At 50.1% G+C, this 24065-nt stretch overlaps 2 protein-coding genes across 6 annotated transcripts in view; one reads left to right on the top strand and one right to left on the bottom strand.

Moving 5' to 3' along the window:
• The window catches only part of TMEM241 (transmembrane protein 241), a 94091-nt gene extending 71837 nt beyond the window's left edge, over positions 1–22254 (top strand). Inside the window, exons 14-16 of one of the 4 annotated variants that reach the window (XR_012502024.1) lie at positions 20862–21080; positions 21276–21436; positions 22116–22254. Coding sequence is in view for 3 of the 4 variants with exons in the window: in XM_074352139.1 (XP_074208240.1) it covers positions 8101–8619 (519 nt within the window). In the remaining variant the exon portion in view is untranslated. The other 3 variants (XM_074352139.1, XM_010958141.3, XM_074352140.1) reach the window with 3 other exon arrangements.
• CABLES1 (Cdk5 and Abl enzyme substrate 1) overlaps positions 21236–24065 on the bottom strand; it is an 89714-nt gene continuing 86884 nt past the window's right edge. Inside the window, exon 10 of one of the 2 annotated variants that reach the window (XM_074352138.1) lies at positions 21236–22351. In XM_074352138.1, the coding sequence (XP_074208239.1) occupies positions 22112–22351 (240 nt within the window). In that variant the 3' untranslated portion in view covers positions 21236–22111. Of the gene's footprint in view, positions 22352–22446; positions 22619–24065 lie in introns of those variants that run through there. The other variant, XM_010958050.3, reaches the window with a different exon arrangement.

Genomic DNA, 24065 nt, shown 5'->3' with positions numbered 1-24065 from the left:
ACCCTGAGTAGGGGTGGGGTAAGTGATCAGAGGATTTTGAGCAGAGGAGCCACGTGGGGCTATGTTAAAAACACATTCCTTGGTCTGCTGTGTGGAAGGTAGGCTGTAGGGTTCTACCTCTGAACTCTCTACACAGACTGCCCATTGGAGAGATAACCAAGTTAGGACTTTGATCTATTCCCACTTGTTAATATTCAAACCAGCTGATATGATCACTGCCAAGGGTTTTAGTTGTCATCTTCAGGGAAGGTGGAGACAAGGTGGGGAGTAGTGGTGAGTTTAAGTTGTGAAGATCACTGTTGCTCCCCTTACCAGTGGGCACACTTTATTTTGGGGGGTATATACTATGTACTTTAAAGCTATGTAGTAATGCATGCTCTTTGTGAGATACATTAGACGATACAGAAAGGCATCAAGTGAAAAGTAAAGGTCTGTTGTCCTCTGCGTCCACTGTCTCCACTCACCAGAACTCACACCAGTTTGGACCTAGTGGTGAGAATGTTGGACTGTACGGTCAGGGATGTCCGTGCGAGTGAGGAGGGCTCCATTGTCTGCAAAGTGAAACCACACTGAGTGGTGCTTGCTGAGCAAGATGAGCTGCTGGGTCCCTGGGGTGGTTAGTCCTGGCTGAGTCTTCGCCCGGCCTAAAGGCTGCTCCTCTGGTGACACACAGCCTTCCTTTCCTGTGACCACGGCTGCCTGCTGCCTGGCCTGAGTCACTAACACAGCACGTTATGGAGCATAATTCCTATTTGTTGGTGCTACTTACTGGTCTCCTAACCTCTGTTTTAAAAAGAAAAACAAGCCAAGGGCCACTTGAAGAGAATGCTGATTTCCATTCCAGTTTGGATATATTGTTTGGTATGGCCCCCTCCACCCCCGCCCAGGAATGGGGCTCCAAAATTGAAATGCAGACAAGTTTTGGAGTAGGTTTTGACATTTCTTTACCAGCATGATGGAAACAAAAAACAACTGTTGTTTAGCTTTCCTCAAATAAGGCATAGTTCTAGAAAATCGGTATTTTTTCTCATATTTGGGGTGAGAGTAATCCTAAGGGTTGGCCCCTCTGCTTTTCGCTTTTATTTGTCCGTTGGACCTGCAGAATTGTCACCTGCTTACACAAGGACCACAGTGCCCGGTGTGCCCATGCAGCCTCCCCTCTCCCAGGACGTCTTGTGAACAATCCCCCGGTGCCCTCATAGCATCGAAAGTGGTGACATTTTTAAACCTCAGTAGGAAGTTGCTGCAGGATAAGTGTGAGGGCAGAAGCAGGCTCAGGGGACACCACCATGAGGAGGTCTAACAGGTGACTTTGCGTCTCTTGTGGCTTCGGGCTGGAAGGGGTTTGTTCAGTAAATAGGTATTTCCCGAGGGCCAGGGACAGCTCTTGGAAAAAGGTGAAAAATCACTTCCCTGGGTGTCTGTAGATGCTTCTCTCCCTGCCTGAGGGCAGGTCTGTATGTAAACCATTCAGACGGGCAGAAATGAATCCTTTTGCTCACGGCAATCAGTGAAGGATTTTCACTCTCTTTCAGGATCCCCTAATGGGGGCATTTCCTGCCCCAGGAGGAAAAATGGAAGGAAAAGAAAAATTAGGAAATACTCCTGTGCCTTCCTCTTCTTCCTTCTCCTGATCTCTCCTCCTTTTTTAATAATAGTAACTGTTTATTGAACAACTACTGTATTTCAGCCATTTTTAAAATAAAATGATCTCACTGACTTTCACAACAACCCTCCAAGTTATCCCCATTTTTAACAATGAAGAAGCTGAGTTTCAGGGACATTTAATTGACTTTCCCAGGATTTTAGAGCTACTAGGTGATTGGACCAGAATTCAAATCCAGGTCTGTGTGTGTCCAGGATCCCATAAACCTCACATGCCCCCTAGAAATGACTTGGGAAACACCAAGGGCTTAGCAGCAGCAGCAGAGACAGTGTCTCGACAGAAATGGGTCATAGGGAGGTAGAAAAGACATTGGCCTAAATGTTCCTCTTCCCACCAGTCTGATCATTTATAACGAGCATCTGGATGATCCGGCAGCAGTACAGAGGGAGCGTTACCCAGGACGGAACAGCTCTGGTTTTGTTCAGGGGCTGACATGGTGAACTAAGAATGTCCAGTGGAACATTTTTAGGAAAAGGATCTCATTGCCTTAGAATTTTAATACTATAAGCCATAATTCTACCAATCAGCTAACCAGTATTTATTGAGTGCTGTGTGCAAAGTACATGGACATTATTAAGAAGCATAAGGCATCATCCAGCCCTCGGGGTTTTCAGGAGAAGGAGAAGTCACAGAGCTAATGTGCGTGGTCAGATAGTAACTGTTTGACTGCATGATGGACGTGAAGACTGAAGGGGTGATCAGGAGGGCCTTGGAACTGGCTTGAAACTGGACCTTCTGCAGAAGGGAATAGCTAGACTGTGGGTGGAAAAGGATTTGGTCCCTCTGGCCCCAGGAAGACAGGGATGGGTGGAGGGGCAGGAGGTGCCAATGGTGAGACTGAACGATTTGGAACCGGAGCTGGGGCTGAGGAGCAGGGAGCTAGTCCTGCTGCCTCCTTCTTCCTCCCCACCTGTCCTTCTGGGAAGTCAGGACACAAATGGTGGGCAGGTTGGCATCCAAAAACCCAACTGCCAAGATATCCTGGTATCCTTGAGACCCTTCCCCAAATTTCTGTATATTTCTTCATAGTGATCGTCTAAATTCTAGACAGTATTTTTCTTTCTTATAAATTAGTCTCATTGACTATATTTTGTGCATAATTGCAGAATGAATTTAAAAAAAACCAAACCAACCCAGGTGTTGAACCGAGTGTGAGAAATAAGCTTGAGCTCACTCTCCAATGGGGAGGACGTGCTTACTCTGAATGTTACAGCCGCCGTCTGTGAAAGGCTGTGTCTCCAGGCTGTTCCACATCCTGTGAACTTCATGGCATGCCCTGAACAAGATGGAAAGAAAGGCTGTGTGTACCCAAATCAAGGAAACAGCATGTGTGATTATTGCAAAAGGAACCTTGACTTTGGAATTTCCTGATTTTTTAGAACTCTCGAGTTTAAGGATGGTATGTTTTCAGCCTCAAAGAATTTTCCAACCACAAAGTGAACCACCAGGAGAGGAGTGTCAGACTGTATTTCAGATTTCCTGTCTTTGGCACGGAGCTGGTCTTCATGGTCCATATACTGGGTGTGTTCAAGCTGGGACTGGGTGACCAGCTCTCAGATCCTGGGCGGGGATTCGTGGCTGGTCTCTGTCCTGTGGGAGCTTAGACAGATCAGAAGTTACAAAAGGCAGGGCTGCAGGTCTGTTTTGTTTGGACCTACTGTGTTTGCCTGTATAGTTATTGTTTCTTCTTTTTTGATTTTCAAATTTCAAATTAGTCAACATTTAGAAATCAGATGATTTCCCCATAAAAGTCCAGCTTTCCAGATTCTTTTGAAAATGTGGAACAGCTGTTAATTTGAGCAGCAGTTGCTGAAATGGGAAGAGGCTGCCCTTCACGTGGGCTCTCCGAGTCAGCAGGCCTCCACCGCTGCAGGTGGGCTGAGGCTGAGGACCCCGACTCGGCTGACAGCCTCCCTCTATTTGCCTGTGTGGTCATTCATTCCACAAGTGCCTGCCAGGCTCTGAGGCTACAGACACAGTCTGTGACCCTAGCAAGGTCTCCATCTAGGACACGAGGGCACATGTCCTCATCCACCTTCTTGGGTGGGCAACAGCTTAGACGCACAAAATCGCTCATTGTCTAAAGTAGTGTTTTTCACTGTCAGCACTGTTGACATTTTGGGTCAGATCATTCTTTGTTGTGAGGGGCCGTCCTGTGCCTTGTAGGATTTTTAGCAGCAAAACTGAGCCCCACCTTACTGGATGCCAGTAGCCACCCTCCTCAGCTGTAACAACCAAAAATGTCTCCAGACATTGCCAGAGGTTCCCTTGGGGGCAGAATCGCCCCAACTGGGGATTCACGGATCTAAAAGTTTGTGGCGGTTAGTGGAGAAATGGCATTTGAAATTGCAGCAAGATCTTAAGGAACTTGCTTATCTCCTAATCAGAGATTTGGATCGGCTCCAGGGTCAAGTCCTCAGCAGCCCCCCCACCCTCTGTGTGTCCAGCCACCAGCATTGACCACACAGGTGTGCACTCTCCACCTACCTGCCGGCTGAGCACTCCCCTTCATTCACCTTTGCGTCTCTCTGCCTGGCATTAATCAACAGGTGCCAAACTTCTAAACCATGTACCCAAGAAAAATTATAAACTTAACAAGCCCCCAACATTGGTCAACTTTTAAAGCCTTTAATTAAAAGCAACTGCTCCTGTCCAGCTAATTATCTGGTTTTTAATTATAAAAACAATCTATTGCAAGGTAATTTAAATATCCAGATTAATGTTTAGTTATTCATTTTTAACTTAACAGCATTTTAGGGTATGTATCACTGTGAATGCCCTCTATTCCAAAGTTTCGTCCAAGGAACAGATACAAAAGAAAAAAATTCGGAACCCTGAGCAGTGTCCTTGTCGAGTAGAATTAGTTGTGGGTGCCTCCTCTTTGACTCCTCTTTAGATTAGGAGAGTCACTCCTCTCTGTGAAATAGTTTAGGTACAAGGAGAGAAAGGAATAACCAAAACACAGGCTCTTTGTAGGATTTCGTGACCCCCTTCTCTCCTTTGCCCATTATTCAGCGAACCCGTCATTGGTCCTGGGTTACCAGCACGAGGATCGCTTGAACTTGATCCTAGTCCCAACTTCAGTAACACCAACAGTCTTTAGAAAATGATCTTGCATCATCTCTGAGTAAAGATATCTAAGCCTTTAATTTTCGGGGACTGCCTGGAGACTGCCTAAGTCTGTTTGTAGGAAGAATCAATTTAGGGGTGAAGAAAGAATTTCCCCCAACACACCCTAAAATGCACCTAGGAACACAGTGTCTGAACTTGATCCAGTTTCCATCTGAATTAAAAATTTGAAACCCCCTCTTTGAAGTGCTAAGAAGGGCCTTCTAAGTAACGATGCTCATTACCATTTATCAGATTGTGAACTGTCTATCACTCAGCAAGTTCCCAAGGGAGCGGTCCATTAGTTTTGGAAAAGAGGAAAAGAGAAAAAAAAAAAACAAAACAATTTGGAATCTAGATGGGAGAAGGGGGAGCAGGTATAAGAATTCCGTTACTCATTGAGCAAATATTTATTGGGTGTTGTAAGTGTGAGGCCTCCAGCTGGGAAAAGGACACAGTCTGTCCTCCATCTGGTGGGTACCATAGGCATTCATTGAATCACCGCATAATAAATGTAAAATTGAGATGGGGCCTTTGGCTCCCGATGAGAGAAAAGAGAAGGACTGGAGAGGTGCTGAAAATAACCGCCTGGAAGAGAAGCTAGTGATGGCTATTTCTGGCCGGCTCTGCTCTGCAATCTGATGTTTATGCCTTAGTTACATGAAGTTTGTTCACTTCAGGAAAGATGGGGATTACAAGATTTGCAAACAGTTCAGTAAAGCTCTGACTTAAACAGTTGTAATGCTATTAAGATTCCTGCACTGCGTGTCAGTGTCTCCCGCTGTTTAGAAAACAGCATCAAAGCTCACCTCCCCGGCTGTCTTCACAGTAAATGGAGCCAGGTTTCTTTTCATGTCAGCATTCCCTAAGCCGCTTGGTGTTTCATTAAATCGCTAAGCCAAAGGGATGGAATGCCAGGTTATTGCATTTCAGCATTGTTCTAAGGCTACAGGAGTGAGGGTGGCAACGAGCCAGCCGATACCCTGTTCTCCTCCTTGGTGATTAAGGAGGATTAGTGCAAGTGACTGAGCCCCCTGTTACATTTGCAGAAATAAAACTCTTCCAAAGCCAGTTCTGTACAGATCTTGCATCAGGTCACCGTGACTGCGCTTGCCCAGGGGGTTAGGAAGACGGTGTGTGCGTTCTTTAAGGGACGTTGAAGGGAAAATCAGATCCGCTTAGAAGGAAAAGCCAGGTCTTTAGAAGTGAGCCTGTGTATGAAATGAATGGCTTCCCTTTCCAGGTTCTATCTTCAGCCAAAGAGAAGGGGTGGTAGAACCCGCCAGCACCGGGGTCTGCCCCTGAACTTGACCAGGAACAAGCACAAATGGGTCATGTTTCAAAATACGGTCTTTTGGAACTTGGGCCCCAGTTTATCCCAGAAGCAATCCTAGAGATGATGATTACAGGTCTAGGGAAGTCCTCAGAAGTGTATTTGGTTCATAATGTAGACAAGCTTCAGCAGCGCTGTTACGAGTTCAGTGTGCATTAAAGAGAATTCACTGACTTATTGTCACTAGTTATAATAATTCTATGGGAAAGAGGAAAGTCCACTCCAACTTGGAGCTTAAGAAATCAGGCAGACATCTCCCTCGTGCCCCTCTCCGCCCCTTCCCCATTGTTAGCTGGGCTTGGGGCACATCCTCCCAGCCCACACCCCAAGGACTGGCTGCTTGACGAGCACCTCTGTCTGTCCTCACCCAAAGAGAGGCCTTAAGTCACCAGGGAGAGGAGGTGGGGGTGGTTCAGAGCATTTTTCCACTCTCTAGTGTTGACAGGTGGGTGATGGAGGCGTAGATTTGTTCTCTGTTGCCCTAGAGAGTAGCTCTCGGCGAGGATGTAAGAAGCAGCTGTCAGGTCAGTTTGAGGCAAGACTCCCTCCTGGCGGGAGGGACCACGTGCCCGGGGCCTTCCATGAGTAAGGTGCCTGTAGATGCGTGCCTGAATGCCATGGCTGGAGCTTACCTTGCAAAGCAGGATGTGTCCTTCACTAGGAGTCTTCAAGCAGCGTTCGGGAAGCTAGCTGGTCGTGAGGAAGGGATCGCTGCTCTGGGAGGGCAATCGATGAGAAAGGAATAGTATTTTACAGCTTGTCCATTGTAGTCCACACACGGGGGCAGATTGCTTCAAGTGTGTCCTCCTAAGCCTCACAGGACTGTTAGAGGTGACCATCTCCTGTGGTCCAGCTGAGGAAACTGAGCTGAATCACGTGCACGGGATTATGTAGCTAACGAACGTCCGAGCACTGTTTGAACCCAGCTTATTGTTTTATATTCGCACAAGTAGTTGATGCTTTCCTGTGCTGGAAGTGGTCCATGGTCCATGGTCCAAGTTATCTTTATGTCAGCGTCACCCACATTGGTGACATTTTTCACCAGGAATGTGATGTGCACAGCTTAATGTGTGTTTCATACACTTGGTGCCCCAGATGCACGTTAGAAATAGGGAGGTATCTTAGCCAGTGTGTGTGTTGGGTGTGGGTATATAGGAGGAGTGGGAAACAGATGGATGAATGGGAGAACAAAAGGAGAAGGTGGGATTGAAAGGGCTGTTGGCACCTCTGAACAAGAGCATTTTATCATCAGAGACTCTGTCATAATCTTGACTTCATGGCCCAGCCCTCAGAAGTGCTCTTTGGGAGGGATAACAGGGGATTCAGACTGACACCAGGTTGTCTACTGAGAAGTTTAATGTGGAAAATGTATGGACCTTTGGATGTGTTACATTTAGGCATGTTAAGATACCCAGCTCCTCTTTTTCTCACAATCTTCAGTTCTGCTATGCTTTTATTTGCAGATCAGTGACCATATTTCTTTCTGTTCTCATTGGAAATTCATGATTCCCCATTAGTATTTTGCCTTTAAATGTTCTGTTAGTCTAAATGAAATAAAAGGATTCAGAGATTGACAGCTTAATAATGAGATTATGGATACCTGCATGGTTTCATATCCATCCACCCTCTGTAGCGGAGAGCACCAGGCAGCTCTGTGGGAAGCCCTTCTCCTGTATTTTCACTGGAGAGCATTAACGAAGTGCAGTCACCTTCTCCAGGTCAGGACGGTTGGGACACGTCACCTTCTTCCCTGAGGGAAAGTGTAGCCACCCTGCACCCACTCCCCTCCCCCCGCAGAGCTGAGGTTTTCCGGGCGACCCGGACAGTCCCTGACCTGACCTCGAAGCGGGGCGGGGTGGGCCGGGATGAGAGGTTCGGTTGCAGGATGAGGGAGCATCCGTTGCTCTGCGGTCTGTGGGCACCAGGCAGCTTGGTGCGTCCACAGCCTCCAGGCTCCAGGGAGTGGAAAGCTGACCTCTTGCATTTCTCACAGCCTCCTGCTCAGCGGACTCGGAGAGGCCTTGCTGGTTTTCTCAGAGCAGAAGGGCTCCTAAGCCCAGGACGAGGGGACTCCAGGGCTGCTGCGGGAGAGCCCAGCCCCGGGCTTCGGAGTGCCCTGTTGGGGCGATGGAAGGAAGAAAGCACAGCCGGCGAGACGCTGCTGCTCCCGGTGTCAAGGAGGACTCTTCCTGGGGGTGTCTGGGCTGCTGTTGAGAACGGACTGCGTGGAGAGGCTCCCTCAGGTCCTGCTGGCCCGGCTGTGCCCGGCTGTGCCCGGCTGCACCCGGCTGTGCGGGAACAGACGCAGGATCTCACCTGCATGCGGATGGCTCCGCCCACCCTGATTGCCGTGCAGGTCGCCTTATTAAACACCCTCCACCAAACAAGCTTTTGCTGCCTGGTAGTGGGACCAAGGTATTTTGTTGCCATTTTAGTTTTCTTTTGTGAATTTTACGCCCTTGGAGACTCCTCTGGGGACATCCTTTCTTTGCTGTCGTGCTGGCTTGCCTAGAACCCACACTCACCCACCAGTGGCACAGAAAGAATTGCTTGTGAGGACCTCCCCTGGGGCGGGGGAAGGGGTTTAAATGGGAGTTCCCGGCCAAGTAAGAGCACCAGCAGGGACACTGTTTCTCCAGAGTGAGTACTGAAGCCTTTTTGTGGTTGTGTGTTGTGTTGAATTCTGCACACTTTTCTGTGTCTACCGCTAGGTGAACTTGATATTAGTGATTATCAGAGGGAATAGGGTTAATAAGCAGTGATGGATGAAATAAACATAAATATGTAACATATATTTATATTCATAATCTATTTAATTTCCTGATTTTCCAGAGGAGGTTTCAAATCATTGGATGCTGAAGTATAAGACCAGATTAAAAACTGGATTAAAACTCTAAGCCTTGCCTTTATGGAAGTCCAAAGAAATGAATTTACATGAGGTGGTCATTTGCTTCTGAATCTACAATGAAGGTTTAAGAAAATAAGGTCTATCTCCATATATTTCTGCTCATAATAGGTTTTTGAATACCTTAGTACTTTGCCAGGTGTCAGTTTTGGTCATTTTGAGACACAGAAGGTAACAAAGTCCAGTGAGTCTTGGCCAGGGAGTACCCAGGCCCTGCAGTGTTGGACACCAGTGTTGGTGATGGAGAACCATCTTCAGCATCTGTGAAACAAGCCTCATTCATTCTTGGTCCTGGGAAGACTAAGAGAGGCCTTGCTGGTTTTCTCAGAGCGGAAGGGCTCCTAAGCCCAGGAGGTCAGCTCAGTCAGGCCATTCTTCCTGCATGTTTCCTCCAAGCTGTTGAAAAAAGAAACAAAACAAAGCAAATAGGAATGGAGTAGTATGATTGGCTCTTGAGTACCTTAAATTCATGTCATTGTCTTTTCCTGGTCTCTGCTTGTCATTTAAGGTAAAGATGTTCGAAGTGACCTTTGCACGCATATATATATAGTTTCATTTTGCTCTTTGTTCTTAATCTGAGATGTCAAACTTTCTACTGAGGATCAAATAGAAAATCTGGGTTTAGAATTTTCCTTCTTTTGCCCCTGCAAACCTCTCTGTACAACTGAGGCCAATTCTCCATTTGTGGAAAGTGGCATCTGACCAAATGTCATCTTATGCTGTCTTTCCAAGTGTCATTCAAGCAAATGGAGATTCCTAAGGCTGCAAAGAGCCATGCACAGTTAACAAGTCCGATCTGGTGTTCCCAGCAGGACTGACCTCAAAAACTTTTGCAAAAGTGTTAGACCTTTTTTCAAAAAGAGAATCTCTAGCAAAGATTTTTGGTTTTGTTTGTGTGATTTTTTTTTTTAAACTGCATTCTAGAGTCCCATTGTTCTTAAACTTTCAGGTCTTTTTACTTTGACACCAGCAAGAGGCAGAGGATAAGGTGTTTCTTCAATGTAGCATCCTGTTTCCCTCACCTTCCATTTCTTATTGGGCTTTTTGCTTGAAGCTTTAACCACTATCTTTTATGCCCAAGTTCATGTGCTCAACTCTGAACACAGGGCGAGCCCAGGGCTCTGTTAACTCAAAGGGCTGCTCCAGATGACTGCAGTCTCCTGAGCTCTCATTTTCTGTGGCTCTCTGGGCCCTGGCCCCCAGGTGGGGAATCTCCAGGTAACCCCAGCACTCCCTTTTACCCGAAGTGATCCGTTTGGTCATGTCCTGTCTGGGTCATGTCCTTGCTGGCCCCAAGCGAAACCCAGAGTGTTTTGGTTTTTCATTTGTCCAAATAAAGGATATACTTTCTGTCAAAAGAGGCAAGGTTCTGTGTGATTGGGTATGGTTATCAGTCTGCTGTGTATAGAAGGGAAAATAAACCATTTATTTTTTGGTAGTTTGCCTTTCTTTCTCTTCTCTTTGACCTGGACAGGAGAGTTGTGCAGAAAAGGTTGTTAGCCTCGGGGAGTGAGTTCTTGCACCTTAAACACAGGCCCAGACTTCTACCAGCCTCCAGGCCACTTTGCTCTGCATGGGGAGGGCCACGCAACTCCTCCTTCTAGACCTGCCCTGTCCTGTCGGGTGTCCCATATGTGGCTGTAGAGCCCTGAGAGGGGGTGCGCCCAAATTCAGATGTGCTGGAAGTCTAAGTACACACTGATTTCAAAGACTTAGTATAAAAAAAGAGGATGTAAAATAATCTCATAATCATTTTGTATTGATTGATTGCATGCTGAAATAATATTTTTGATGTATGGGGTTATATAAAGTATATTATCAAAATTAATTTCTCCTGTTTCTTTCTGCCTTTTTTAAATTGGGCTACTAGAAAATTCAGATGCATTTGACTTCCATGATGTCTTGGTTGGTCAGTGTTAACCTAGACCTGTTTGTCTATACTGGACCCAGGGAAGAAGCAAAGGAGAGAGATGTTGACAGCAACATCTTTGTCTGGGGGTGGGGCTGAAGTCCTGAGCATGGGGCAGGGGAAATCTGGGGGTGGAAAGAGGGGACCCCCGGCACCCAGAAGTGGGTGAGGGAGCTCCAGAGAGAGGCAGCGGGAGTGGATGGTCCATACTTTTCTAGAGCTTGGTGGCCACGTTTAAGGTTCATTTTCCAGCCAGTGCCCTCTGTGATCCTCAGGCCTTCAGTAAAGTCTGTTATGCAAGACAGCCTGGTGTTGGCTGTGCTCTGGGAAACCAAGGGTCTGGGTGCCCCGTTTGTGGTGCAGTTGGACAGGGCAGAGGAGGTGTGGTCACCACTATCCAGCAGGGCAGAACTACTTTAAGCTTTCAGCTCCCAGAACTGTCCTCTCCCTGGGGGTCTTGAAGGTCCAATGGAGTTAAACCTATCATTATAATTGTGTGTGTTGATGGCTTATCACATGTTCTCTAGGTAAAGCACTCTCTCCTGGGAAGAAGGAGAGAACAAACATGTCCTTTTGAGGGTTTGCCCTCTGGCAGAACAGATTCATGCACACAGGTGACGGGAGGACATGGACCAGGAGGCAGAGCCAAAGAGCATCATTGTGAACTGCCGTATCCAGGTCCTGGCCCCAGCCGTGACACCCTCATCCGTACTGAGTCACTAGGTTACTTGGGTTCCAGTTCTGGCACCTTCTAGTCCTTCTGTTCAAGTGCAGGTAAGCCTTCCATGCTCAGCCAGGTTACCAGCTAAGTCAGGACACAGGGAGCATGCAGGACTTCACACTTTACCTGATGGTCCTGGTCAGCGGAAGAGGGTCTTCCCATGAAGAGAGTAGCAAAGGTGGCCTCAATGTCCCGCACTTCCCAGTGCCCAGGCCATTTGCAGTGGGATGGAGCCATTTCCCCACTGCTTGGACCTGCGCCAGCCTTGTGACGTGCTCTGGCTAGTGAACACAGTGGAAGTGACCCTGCCAATTTTGAGCTAAGGCCTTAAGAAGCCTTGGACGCTTCCACTTGTGTTCCAGGCTTCTCTTCTGAGCCCTCTTCTTGACCAGTTCAGCAAGAATCCCGCCAAGCCAGTTTAGCAAGAATCCCCCCCACCCTTGATACCTAACCAAGTTCCTCTTGGTAATTTTCCATCCACTGACTCCCTTGCCCTGCCCATTGGCTATAAATCCCCAGCTGCTTGTTATATTCAGAGTAGCCTTCAATCTCTGCCTCCTCCTACAGTTGTCTTGACCTCTAGTACAATAGTCTGGCGTGGTTTTCCTTGCCTGATGCCTGTTTTCTTTGACCACTTCCAGCATGAGAACAAGCCCCGACTAGCCTGCTGGAGGGTGAGAGACCGCGTAGAACAGCACTAAGTCCTCCCAGCTGGGGCCGTCCCGGGGCAGTTGCCCTCAGCTGATGGCAGTCACATAAACGAGCCTGCTCGGGTTCAGGGGAACTAGGTTCAGGCCAGCTGACCCTGAGGCTCTTGAGAAATAATGGATGTCTGTTAGTTTATACTACTACGATTTGGGGTGACTTGATGTGCAGCAATATTGTGTCAATAGCTGATGGGTACAGAAGAGAAGAAATGGGAAGAAAAGCAGAGCAGAAGGGCCTTTTGAAAGACCCCCCCGTCCTGAGCACTTGGGGTCCTGCAGGGTTTTATGATTCCCATAGCATTAGTGAGGGACAGTCCTGTGTCTTTGGCTGCCACTCTGGGAAAGGAGGGAACAGAGCTGCAGCTGACTGTGTGGGTCCTGCAGTCACCAGGGAGCAACAGAGAAGGGAGGGCGGATGGTGCTTTGGGCAGGAAGGAACCGGCTAGGACTGGAGCTGCCCTGGTAGGACCTGCCAGCTGGGGAACAGTCAAGTCCTATATTTCAAATCCCTTCAAGTGCACACATTGGGACTGAGCTGTTAACAGCAGGGGAGGAACTCTGCAACTGGAACAGCGCTGACGCTGTGTGCCGGAGCCCCGCCTCCAGCGTTCTCCCCCCAGCCTCGGGCCCCATCCCGCCCCAGGCCCGCTGCCCTCCCCCACAGCTGCTCTTGCCTCCTCAGCCCTGTATTCTTTTTTTATTTATAAAATTTATTTTTAAATTTTTAAAATTTATTTTTTAATTAAAATTTTATTATTTGAAAGATACATGAGATGACATTTATCATTTTTAACCATTTAAGCGCACAATTCAGTGGCATGAAGTACCTTCACAGTGTGTACAACCATCCCCACTGTCCATTTCCAGAGCTTTTTAATTATCCCAAGTAGAAATTCAGCTTCCATTAAATAAGACCTCCCTGCTCTCTATTCCCCCGCCTCCCAGCCCCTGGCCCCGGGTAACCTCCATTCCAACTGCTGTGTCTATGCATTGGCCTATTCTAGGGACCGCATGTAAGTAGAATCATGTATTTGTATGTTTGTGTCTCTTAGGCCTTTATTCTTACCAAAAGTTTTGTTTTCAGACGTCTGAAAAGCAGCCCACCAAGGTAGGCACTTTTGAAAAAATGCCCATCCTCCTTGCTTTGACCTCCAAGAGTTGGGCTGCGTGACCTTGGCCTTGGGGCGTGGGTGTCCCTGTCCCCATCAAATTCCCAAACAAAACAAACAAGTCACTCTTCCTGATCGAACAGAACAGGGCCTGTGAGGACAACCCGCCCCTGCGTTATCCTTCCTGCCTTTGAGTCCAGCTGTTCTCACCCCGCACCCTGCACCCCAGCTCGTGCTCTGGTCGGATGGGGAAGCCATAGTGCATCGAGGTCACCGTGGGCCTCAGGTTTGTCTCACTGACCCCCAGAGGGCAGGGTCCACATTCCTGGAGCAGCCCCAAGGTGCCCGCCCAATTTTAGGTCAAAAGCTGGACAAGTGAATATTGTCTCAACAGCAGAGGCCCTGGCCTAAGGTGAGTTGGAACCAGACCGGTCCTGTGGGGCCAGAACAACCCGGTGCAGCCCGAGGTCTGTGGGCAGCCTATCTGTATGAGTCGGTGAGGTAAAAGGGGTCATGAGGAAAATGCATAATGTTGTTAAGTTTCCGCCCTCTGCTACTCCTCCCTGCACTCTGCACACTCTACACACCCTCACGCACACACTCGTTCGCATGTGCTCTTTCACACCCTGGCTCACACACACACATGCACTCACGCACACCTGCCTCAGGGACTCGTGTGTCTAAGGCCTGTGGTGAGAGGGCTTTCTGAGGCACAAATCAAACAAGATGCATTCTAGATCCGGGGGCCCAAGCGGTGGAATCAAAGGTGACCCTGAGAGGGAGGGAGGGGTTTTCTCGCACTTCCTTGAAAACACAGGCCTTTGGCACATTGAGGACAGCACCTGGGGGCCCATGAGCAGGCACAGTGATGGCGCTTGAGGTAGGGAGATGGCCCCAAGAGGCTTGAGAGCCTGTGAATACCTGAGGGGGTAGGGGAAGAGGGGGGAGAAGGGGCAGGGAGGGGGATGGACTGTTGACTTGTTCCGTGTCACCCCCCAGCCCCACCGGGGACTCTCGAGTTCCCTTTGTTCAACTTTGCCTCCAGCGGGAGCACCAGACAGGCACAGAAGTTATTTTCATTCTTTGCTTTCATTCTGAAGCTGATTCTTCATTATTAAGAATTCTCCACCTCCCTTACCTCTGTGGTCTTTCCAGCCCCCTTCGTCAGGCAGTTCACGGCTGCCTCTGTTGGGGTCAGCAGCCACCTGGGCAGGTGGTTCTGGGCTGGAGTTGAGGAACCGAATCCCGCTGAGCCCCAGTTCTCCTGTCTTTAAGATGGAAAAGGTAATTTCATCCCCTCATAAGTTTGTGGAAATACCTAAATGGGAAGAAGTTATGTATGTACGTACGGTGTGTGTGTGTGTGCGTGCGCACGCGCGCACCACACACATATGTACATATATACATGTACGTATACCATGTAGAGACCATCTACAAATGTAAGATGCTTATCTTGGCACCCAGCACATCAGAAGCCATAAATGTTACTGTTGCTCCTTCTCATCATCCAGGACTTTCCCTAGGGTTGGCTGTCTGTGGCAGCCTTGGGGTGTCCGAGGAAATGGAATGTGACAGTGAGCTAAAGTGACTTTAAAATCTCTTAGCACTTACATATCCGAGGATGGCTTCTCAGGCTGGTTCACTTCCCCGACCTCCACGAGAACTATTCCAAACAATTTTCACTCTCTTCCAACCCCTCCCCGCTTTTCACCCTCTTAAAGGGAAAATAGAAGCTGTCAGGTGAGAACTGTCATTTTCCCAATCTCATCCGGACAAACCTGCTCACGTGGGCACTTCTCTTCTGCGCTGTTCACAGTTGAGAAGAACCTCCTCTGCAGCTCAGCAGTAATTCTGCTGCCTCTGCTCGTTCTGATTCCAGGCCCTCTTGCCTCCTCAGGAACCTGACCTGACCTCTCTCGGTTATTTGACTTTTCCCTGTCAACTGGCTTTAAACACCCTTCTTTCTTCAGCCACATTGTCATAAGCTGGCTCCTCAAATGTCCCCAACACACCCAGTGATAAGACAAAGCTGAGGCCCCCGCCACTTGCCCCGGCATGGATGGGAGAACAGCAGCGCCCGGTTTTCGGAGCTGGAAAGACAAGGTCAGAACTTCACCAAGAAGCAGAATTTGTGTGTGAGGTGGGTAACTCAGGGTGGGACCTAGGGTTGGGTAACAGTCACGCTACCAGGGTCCCACATCGGCGGAGATGGCGAGGTGAGGGACTCAAAGGCTCTTCAGGCACCACCTGGAGGTGCTTTTCGTGGAAAAGTTGTCTTGGGGGAAGTTTCTAGTAAACAATCGTACTATTTGCCCAGGAGGACAGTCCCCAGAGGGTAAAGAAATGATAATGCAGACGGTATAAGAGCAGCATCCTGTGAATGTGGGCAGGAAGGTGTGGTTTCATTTCCCTCTATCCCAGTGTGTGGGTGAGAGGGTTTGGTTCTCAGCCTCCAGCTTCTTCCCTAGCCCTTTCTTTCCTCCCAGTCACACGACGCTTCTGAAAGGAAAAAGTCTCCGCTTGCTGATGCCGTTTCCTCACCTCCTCCTGATTCCTTAGCCCGCAACCTGACTCCAGGCACCTGGGGAAGCAGCGCTCATTAAGGGCCTCAGTGATGTTTTCGTGTTTAAATCTGGGGGCTCTTTGCAGGCCTCATCTCACGTGGCCTCTCAGGCATCATTTAGAGGGAGAGAAGGGACCCATGTAGAGAGCATCCTCCAAGGGCCTCCTGCGGGGACAGCTGTCCAGGTGAGTCTGGTGGGGCGTGGAACTCCCTCTTCGTGGTGGTAGCTGACCTCACATCACCCAAGCCTGGATGCCACCGGGGCCTTGCAATCTCATCGAGTTCGTGGGGTCAGCACCTGGGGGTAATTTGGGTTTAAGGAGCAGCAAGGCACCCAGAGCCCATTTGCCGCCTCTCCCAGGTCCTGGGTCCCCAAAGGGCAGTCAGTGCCAGTGTCTGCCCAACAGTGGGGACAAGAAGGGAGCTACAGTGACTCCCTGGGGCTGGGTAGGGGTGAGTGAACAAGTGAAATGCCACAGGAATCAGGAGGAGACTTCTGGCTGGAATCAGAGACTGGCTGGGAGCAGGAAGTGGAATCAGGGCCCTGGGTGGATCGCTGTGGAAAGCCACTTCCCTGTCATCTCTCTGAGCCTTCTGATACCCAAACTCCTCACGTTTAGGGTCCCATCACAGACAAGGACAGGGAGTTCCAGCCTTTCCCAGCCTCTCACCTCGAGCTCTGCAGCCCAGGGCGGGGCCAGTCCCACTAGGGCCAGGCTGGTGGGTGGGGCCTGGAATTCCCCGATGCAGACAATTCAGAGGCAGATGCAACACTGGCGCTACTTGGGGGGTTCATTGACCAGAAGGCCCTTCCTTGGAAATGTCTCTGCACCCCCGTCATTGTGTGAAGCTCAGTGGGTAAAGTGTTGGCTTCAGGCCCCTTGTGTCCTTACCTTTCCCCCCAAAAGCCTGCAGGAAAGTGACCTTATGAGGGAAAGGGGAGGGGGGTGGGAGAGTGTCTGGAAGTCAAGGTGAAGTAGGATTTCCAGGTATTAACGGGCCTCTCCCAACTCCTTACAGTGATCCCCTTCCAAGAGGTGACCACCTGCCCGCCTCCACCAGGTAAAGGTAGTTCAAAAGCTGGGTCCCTGCACCCCTGTCCCTCCCTCACATCCACCTGGCTCTTGCCTCCCACCACCCTCTCCTCTCCTGCAGGTGGCCCCAGGTAGGTAGGTTCTTGCTGCCTCTGCATTGCAGCTCCGACCACCCCTCCTCGTCCTCCACAGAGCCTGTCCCATTTCCTCTGGATTTCTAGGGAGCCCCCACCCACTCTACACCCCTGGCCATGGATAGTGTGGCCTGCCAGTCCTCTGAGGGGATCAGCTGCATCTCCTGCTGCACCCCATGGCTCCAGCAGCCAGCTGCCCCGTGGCATAGGGCTCATGGGAGAAAGCAGCTGCCTTAGGAAAAGAATTATATCTGGTTTTGAATCTTATAAAGCAGGCTGTAGGTTTCACCAGGGACTCACAGATATGCCTGCAAGGTGATCTGCTTCCTTTTTTTTAAGCCAGGGTTAAAAAAAAGATGTATAGTGAGCAGTTCTGGCAGAAGCTGCCCTCAACCTCCCCCCTGGACCACTGAATTTTCTTTTCGGTCATCGTTTATGATCAGTTCCTGTGCAGGAGCCCCTCGTTAGAGAAACGACCAAGAACTCCGAGGTTTTGAGGGAAGGACCTGTTGGCAGGGCGGGCTGCCTCAGGATCAGGTTCATTGTCACCAAACTGCCTTTTTTTTTTTTAAAAGGGTATGTGATCTTGACTTTTTCCATTCATTCTTTTTTGTTGGTTTTGGGGGGGGAGTTGAGGGGGTGTTAGGTTTGTTTGTTTGTTTGTTTATTAATGGAGGTACTGGGGATTGAACCCAGGACCCTAAGCATGCACTCTGCCACTAAGCTCTACCCTCCCATCCTCCATTCATTCTTGATGCTCTCGTGGGACCATTCCTCCTGCTTCCCAGGATGCTTTGGATGCACAGACAGCCCCAGATAGCCCATGCTTGATGGGACACCCTGTCCTGCTGTGCCAACTGGCTGTGTGTCTCCTGCGATAGGGGCAGTGAGGGGACTATTTGTGGAGGTGTGGACAGGTTAAGGGACTAAGAAGAGGTGGTGAGACCCCGGGGCTAGCGGCTCCTTGGATGGGTGGGGACTGGGCGGTGGACCAAACTTGGCTGGACCTGGTTTCCATCCCACTCCCACTTCCTCTCAGTGTTTCTTGGCAGAAGCTGGCTGGCGGCCAGCGAGCAAGGACACTTGCGAGGTGTGGTCTGTAGGGTGAGACCTGAGGAGAGAATTGATTCAGAGCTGCAAACAGGACAATCCGCCCAGGGTGGCGGTGGTTTTGTGATGGTTCCTGAGACTCAACCAGTATTTAGTTGGTAAATCCCATGTGCCAAGCACTGTGCTGGGTGCCTGGGGATACGTGGTGGATACCGTTCTGGCCCTCTTGAACCCTGTGGTCTAGAGTGGCAGTTAATAACCATGAAAGTTCCTCTCGGCACATGTGACAAGGACCTGAGTTCTGCATGTGATGTTTGGGGGCTGAGGCACGCGTAGTCTCAGATAGCTCCTAATCCCTAAGCCATTCCTTGGATCCACTCCGTGATGTGAGCTTCCCCACCAGCTGACGGCCTGCCCAGGTGTCCTTGGCTTAGCCTTAGAGCAAAACAAACATGCATTTCCTAGTCACGCACTGACAGGAGGGACAGCAGCCGAGGAACACGCAGAGCAGGGGGGCAAAGGGAATTTGTGCTCATTCTGCCCCACCATCAAAAAGCCACACACGCACAATGAGGAACAGATGGGTCCAGTGCTGGTGGACCACACCCCTCCCCAGCTGTATTATTCTTCATTGTGATCATCTGCTTACTTCTCAAAGCCCGTTAGCTGATCTGCTAGTCCTCAGACCACACCCTGAGCAGGACGATGGTAGCGGGAGACGAGTTAGAGGCCAGCGCCATCCTCACCAGGTGTGTCTTCATGGTTCAGCCAGCCTTGTGTTTGCAGGCTTTCTGGAACATTAAGAAGTCTGAATGGCCCTCGACGCAGCGGGGGCTCTCTGAGCCAGCACTCCTGCATTCTGCTTTGGGTTCCTTTGGCAGTAAGAGGACCATTCCCTTTGACTACTATGTTTCTTTTATGGATTTTGCCTTGCTCTGCCTCGCAGTTGCACTCCTGGAAGCCGCTTTTAAGTTGGCGTTGACAATATGTGACTCCAGATTTACAGCCTTGATGTTTCTTCCCTTGTCTGGCCCTCAGCGCTCGACCTGGCCCTGCCGTGACCTGGCCAGCACTGCCCTTAACCAAACGGTCCCAATAGCCCCTGGGAGATGAACTCAGGCTGTCCCTGGTGGAGGTGAGCCCCTGGGATGCTCCCCCCACAAACCTCTCTCCTTAAAGAATTTCTTCTATCACTGGACAAAGAACACAACTCACAGGTCACAAGACTACCTGCTCAAATGTGCTGTGGTTCAGCCTGCCCCTGTGCATCTGCAGACCGCAAGGGAGACGAGGCTTCAGGGCCAATGAGTTGTGGAGCAGGCAGGGCGAGCGGAGGGGGAGGGCAGGCAGTCAGCACTGAGCCGGAAATGTCTGCGAGAGAGATAAGGGCTTCAGCAGCAGGGGCAGTCAGCGGTCCCGCCTGCTGTGGGGGGAGAAGGGACAGGCACCTCCAGCGCCCTGCTCCCGCAGCAGCACAGCAGGGCCTGTGGGCCTGCTGGGTGAAGGATGGAAAGAATAGAGGAATATTTGATCAGGAAAAAAGAAAGCCAAGGAAAACAGCTTTGCATTTATTGTGGATTTCTTGCTTTAATGAAGGTTTGAATGGGGGGGTGGAGAAGGGAAAGCAGTGACTTCTACTAAATGTCACTGGGCTGAGACCCCAAGGCCTCTGGGGGGGCGGGGGACCGACCGTTCCTGGGCAGGGCATGCAGTGGGCCCACTGCTCTGGGGCTGGGTGGCTGTGCCAGACCATCCATGCCTTTGGTTTCTATCTCTAAGCCGACTTCACGGTCAGGTTCGCCAGGCCAGTCTGGGAGAGCCGTGGCTTTGCTGGGCTTCCCAGACCTCCGTGCTCGGGGAGAGCTGCAGAGGGTCCAGGCAGCCCTGGGGGGGGGGGTGAGGCTTGCAAGGGGCCCAAACCTGCCCGCTGCGGTAGAGAGTGGAAGGGCAGACCCTCGGGGCCTTCTAGAACAGTCTGCTGAGGGGCTGCCTTCTTCCCACACAGGCTCGGCTGCCTCGGATACTCCTTGCCAAAGGCCAAGGCTGGGGAAGCAACAGGGAGGCCCTGGGAGTGACTGCAGTCCCCCAGCTTCCACCTCACACTTTGCCTTTAGAAAGCTCATGTTGTGGACAGGAGAAAAGGAAACCTCTGGACAAAATCTTTCATTCTCAGCCCCCCTCCCAACTAAATTAAAACCAGTAAAACTCCCCACTTAACGAACCCACAGGTCAAAACAGACCTTTAAATTACAGTAAGTCTTAAAAAAAAATGGACACAGTTTCTTAAGTCCACCTCATAAAGGCTAAAAACCAAACTGCCCCAAACCCAAGAACATCAGCCTGATTTTAAGATGCAGGATGCTGGCGTCCCCACATCTGGGCCAGTGGCCTGTGTCACCCATTGAATGACCCCGAGCTTGGCAGGAGACTCGAGGCAGACAGACGGCAGGGAGCTCTGCAGGTAATTTCTAGGTACCTATGGCCTCACTTCTCAGAAAGGCTTTCCACCAGCCAGGCACTCACCAGGAAGCTGCAGGCGACAGATACCTGCAGAGGAAGCTTAAGGACACGCTGTAATCTGGGTGATGGAGACGTTGTTAACACTTTGTGTTTCCCTCCCAGTTTACCTCAAGAACAGTAGGTGCCTCCTCAATCTGAATTGATCTAGCGAGCCAAAGAGATGAATCCAGCCAAGGAAGTGTGTTAGCAAGATATGTTGGACTAAACTCCATCCACTACAGAGAAGGCGAGAGCCCCGTTGGCTCTCTCCCCGGCCACCCTGTGAATTCCTCCAACCTGTGTGACTGTCGGGTTCTTTCAGGCTCTGCTGCCTACAGCCAGGTACACACTCGGTTCCCCCGCTGCCCTCTCTCTGGGGTAATGTGAGAAGCTCCGAATCTGTGTGTAAAATTGAGGTGGGGCCGGTGGCAGATGATCTGTAATGCAGGGCAAGGGGTGACTGGTGAGACTTCCGTGTCAACACAGACTCAGCCAGGTACACAGAAACAATAAAATCTTTTAATTCTCTTTTTACAGGGGCCACAGGCTTCCTTCAATCAGGTGAACCCCAGCGGGCACCGCTGTCTTGCAGCTACGAGGTGGCAGCGCGGTGAGGTGCCTCCGTACGGGTGGTCCCAGTGAGTCGGTACAAGTTACAATGAGAACTCTGCACTAACAGCCCTGAGGACGTGGTGATGGTGAGTCACTGCCTTTCAACCTCGGCTCAAGACACAGTTTGTCCCAGCTGTCAAAAGCCTCAAAACACCAATCATGCGTCTTACCCCTATTCTGGATTTTTATAAAACACTTTTTATATATATATATATATGTATATCTCCAGCACAATAAATGTGCCTATGGTGCGCTCTAACATAGAGCACAGGAATACACACCACGAGCCCAGCCAGTGTCTCCACAGTGGGGAAAGTGCGCAGGTGCGCTGGATGCACAGGGCGTGACAGCGGAAAGGGACAGAGTTCCCTGCTGTGTCCGCCCGTGAGAGCTGGTCTCTGCCCCGTTGGTGGCAGTAGGAGCAGTAACAGAAACAATGGCATTTGCTAAGGGCAGAGGAGGTTATGCAGAGAGTGGTGCTTATCCAGAGATTGTCTAGAAATAATTGCCGAAGGTCAGCCTGGCCCCAGACCCCAGGCTGAGGTCTCTCTGTAGAGGGTGGGGCTGGCCTTGGGGGTGGCAGGCTGACGTGGCCTCTCTCAGACACACACATTCGCACACTTGCTCATCCACACGCCCCAGGGGAAAGTGCACTTCCAACAGCGGATACAAAAATAAATTGGCACGCTCTTTTGACATAGGGAGCGTATCTTCCAGAAGCTCTCCTCCAACTTCTGCAAATTCCCTTCCCCTCCTCTGCTCTAGGGCTTCACGCTCTGGGTTGGAATGGATCTGGAGAGAAGACCCGGGGACAAGCCTGCAAGGCCTGCGTGTGGCCGCGAGGAAGCCCGGGGTGGGGACAGCGAGGAAGTCTTGCTCGCGGAGAGCTGGGAGAGTGGTCTTCTGCACGGGGCTCCCGTTCCTTGCTGAGCAGTAAACAGTTCACGGCTCATCTCTGCTGGCCAGACACAAGACTCCCTGAAAAGCTCCCGGTACTGCGTCTACACAAAAACATGTCGAGAGGAAAAACGTTTGGTCAGCCGAGTTCTATTTTTGCCTTTCCAGCAGTAAGTGCTGCTTGCCCGCGCCCAGAGGAAGTGGCCCCTGGCCCTCCTCGGAGGCCTGTGCTAGGAACTCTGGACCAGGCGTCTGTAATGGGGCATGACTTCGTGCTCTGGCAGATGAAGGGCAAATTCCAAGGCCACCAACACCGGGAATTCAAAGGCAATCAGTTCTCGTCTGTTCAGCCGGAACTTCTCTTCCAGTTTCTGCAACAGAATTAAAATCAGAAGCTTTTTAGCTTTGAGATAAAAATCCTAGGTTTTTTCTCCCCACGTGTAACCTCTGTATCCATCAGCCGGTGAGTGTTTCCAGAGAAACCCGTGATGGGCAAGACTGTGGAGGAGGAAAGGGGGGCATTGGCGTGCTTCCTGCCCTCAGTCCTGGTGGAGGGGGAGTCGTACCCCACTGAGGACCTGCAGTCTACCTGACATACATCCCGCGACTTCACTTAATCGCTCATCTGTCTTACAAGGTCAGTGTTATGTTTACCTCTAGCTTACAGACGAGAAAACAGGGTCAAGAGGTAGCATCATCTGTCTAAGGTGACGTGGGCAGTGAATTGCGATGCTGAGATTCAGGTGCAGCTGAGACTCGAGCTCTACCTGCTACATGAGGTTACTCAAGCTTAGAGGCAAGACGAAAAAGACAGCAGGTCATCTACAACAGTAACCACGTGGTAAGCTCAGGGCTGGGTGAGCTGGTTGTATGCAATTTGGCCCTTTCATTTTACGCACGAGGACCAAGCCCTGGTGAGGCCACCTCACTTTCAGAGCGGCTCACGGCTCGTATGTACCTGAATGGGCGGAGCCCACGCCCAGGGGCTCCCCCTCCTGCACTGCCTCTTGGTCCTCCCAGCTGTAGGGGCTTCTGGGGCAGAAATGGAGAACCATCAGAGTGAGGGTGGGTAGGGAAGGCCTCATTTTTGCTGGAGTACATTCTGCTTTGGCTTAAGCTCAGCTTTTGGCTTAATTTTTTAAAAATCTCAATGCCAGAGCAGTTGGTGACTGCATTCGGATTATCAGTGGGACAGGATCTTACGTTCAGTTAATTGCTATCGCAAAAGGCTTGTCAAATTGTTACCCTTACATTCTGCATTACGACTGTGAGCATTGCTGGATAATACATTTCTCAACTATGACTAAATATGTGTAACATCATACTTGCAGGGATTACAAGTAGCATTAGTTCAGCTCCTCTCTATGTAAACCTACTGATCCTCACTTCAGATTTGGCATCCAGAGATCACCTCCACGTTCCTAAGAGCGTTTACTGCACTAGCTAGATGATTTTGTACCATTTCTTATAACCAGTAAAGCCCTGACCTAAAGAATACTCTTTCTTCCGTGGATGGATGGATGGATAAACAAAATGTGGCATATATACACCATGGAATGTTATTCGGCCTTAAAAAGGAAGGAAATTCCGACACGTTACAACGTGGATGAACGTCAAAGACATTATGCAAAATGAGATGAGTCAGTCGCAAAAGGACAAATACTGCATGATTCCGCTTATATGAGGTCAGAGTAGTCAGATTCAGAGAGTAGACTGGTTGGTTGCCAGGGGCTGGGGACAGGGAATGGGGAGTTATTGTTCAATGGGGACAGAGTTCCAGTTTTGCAAGATGAAGAGTTCTGGAGATGGACGGTGGTG

This window comes from Camelus bactrianus, chromosome 24 (assembly GCF_048773025.1).
Source record: "Camelus bactrianus isolate YW-2024 breed Bactrian camel chromosome 24, ASM4877302v1, whole genome shotgun sequence".
NCBI classification, from domain to species: domain Eukaryota; kingdom Metazoa; phylum Chordata; class Mammalia; order Artiodactyla; family Camelidae; genus Camelus; species Camelus bactrianus.
This window is presented reverse-complemented; position numbering and strand designations above follow the sequence as displayed.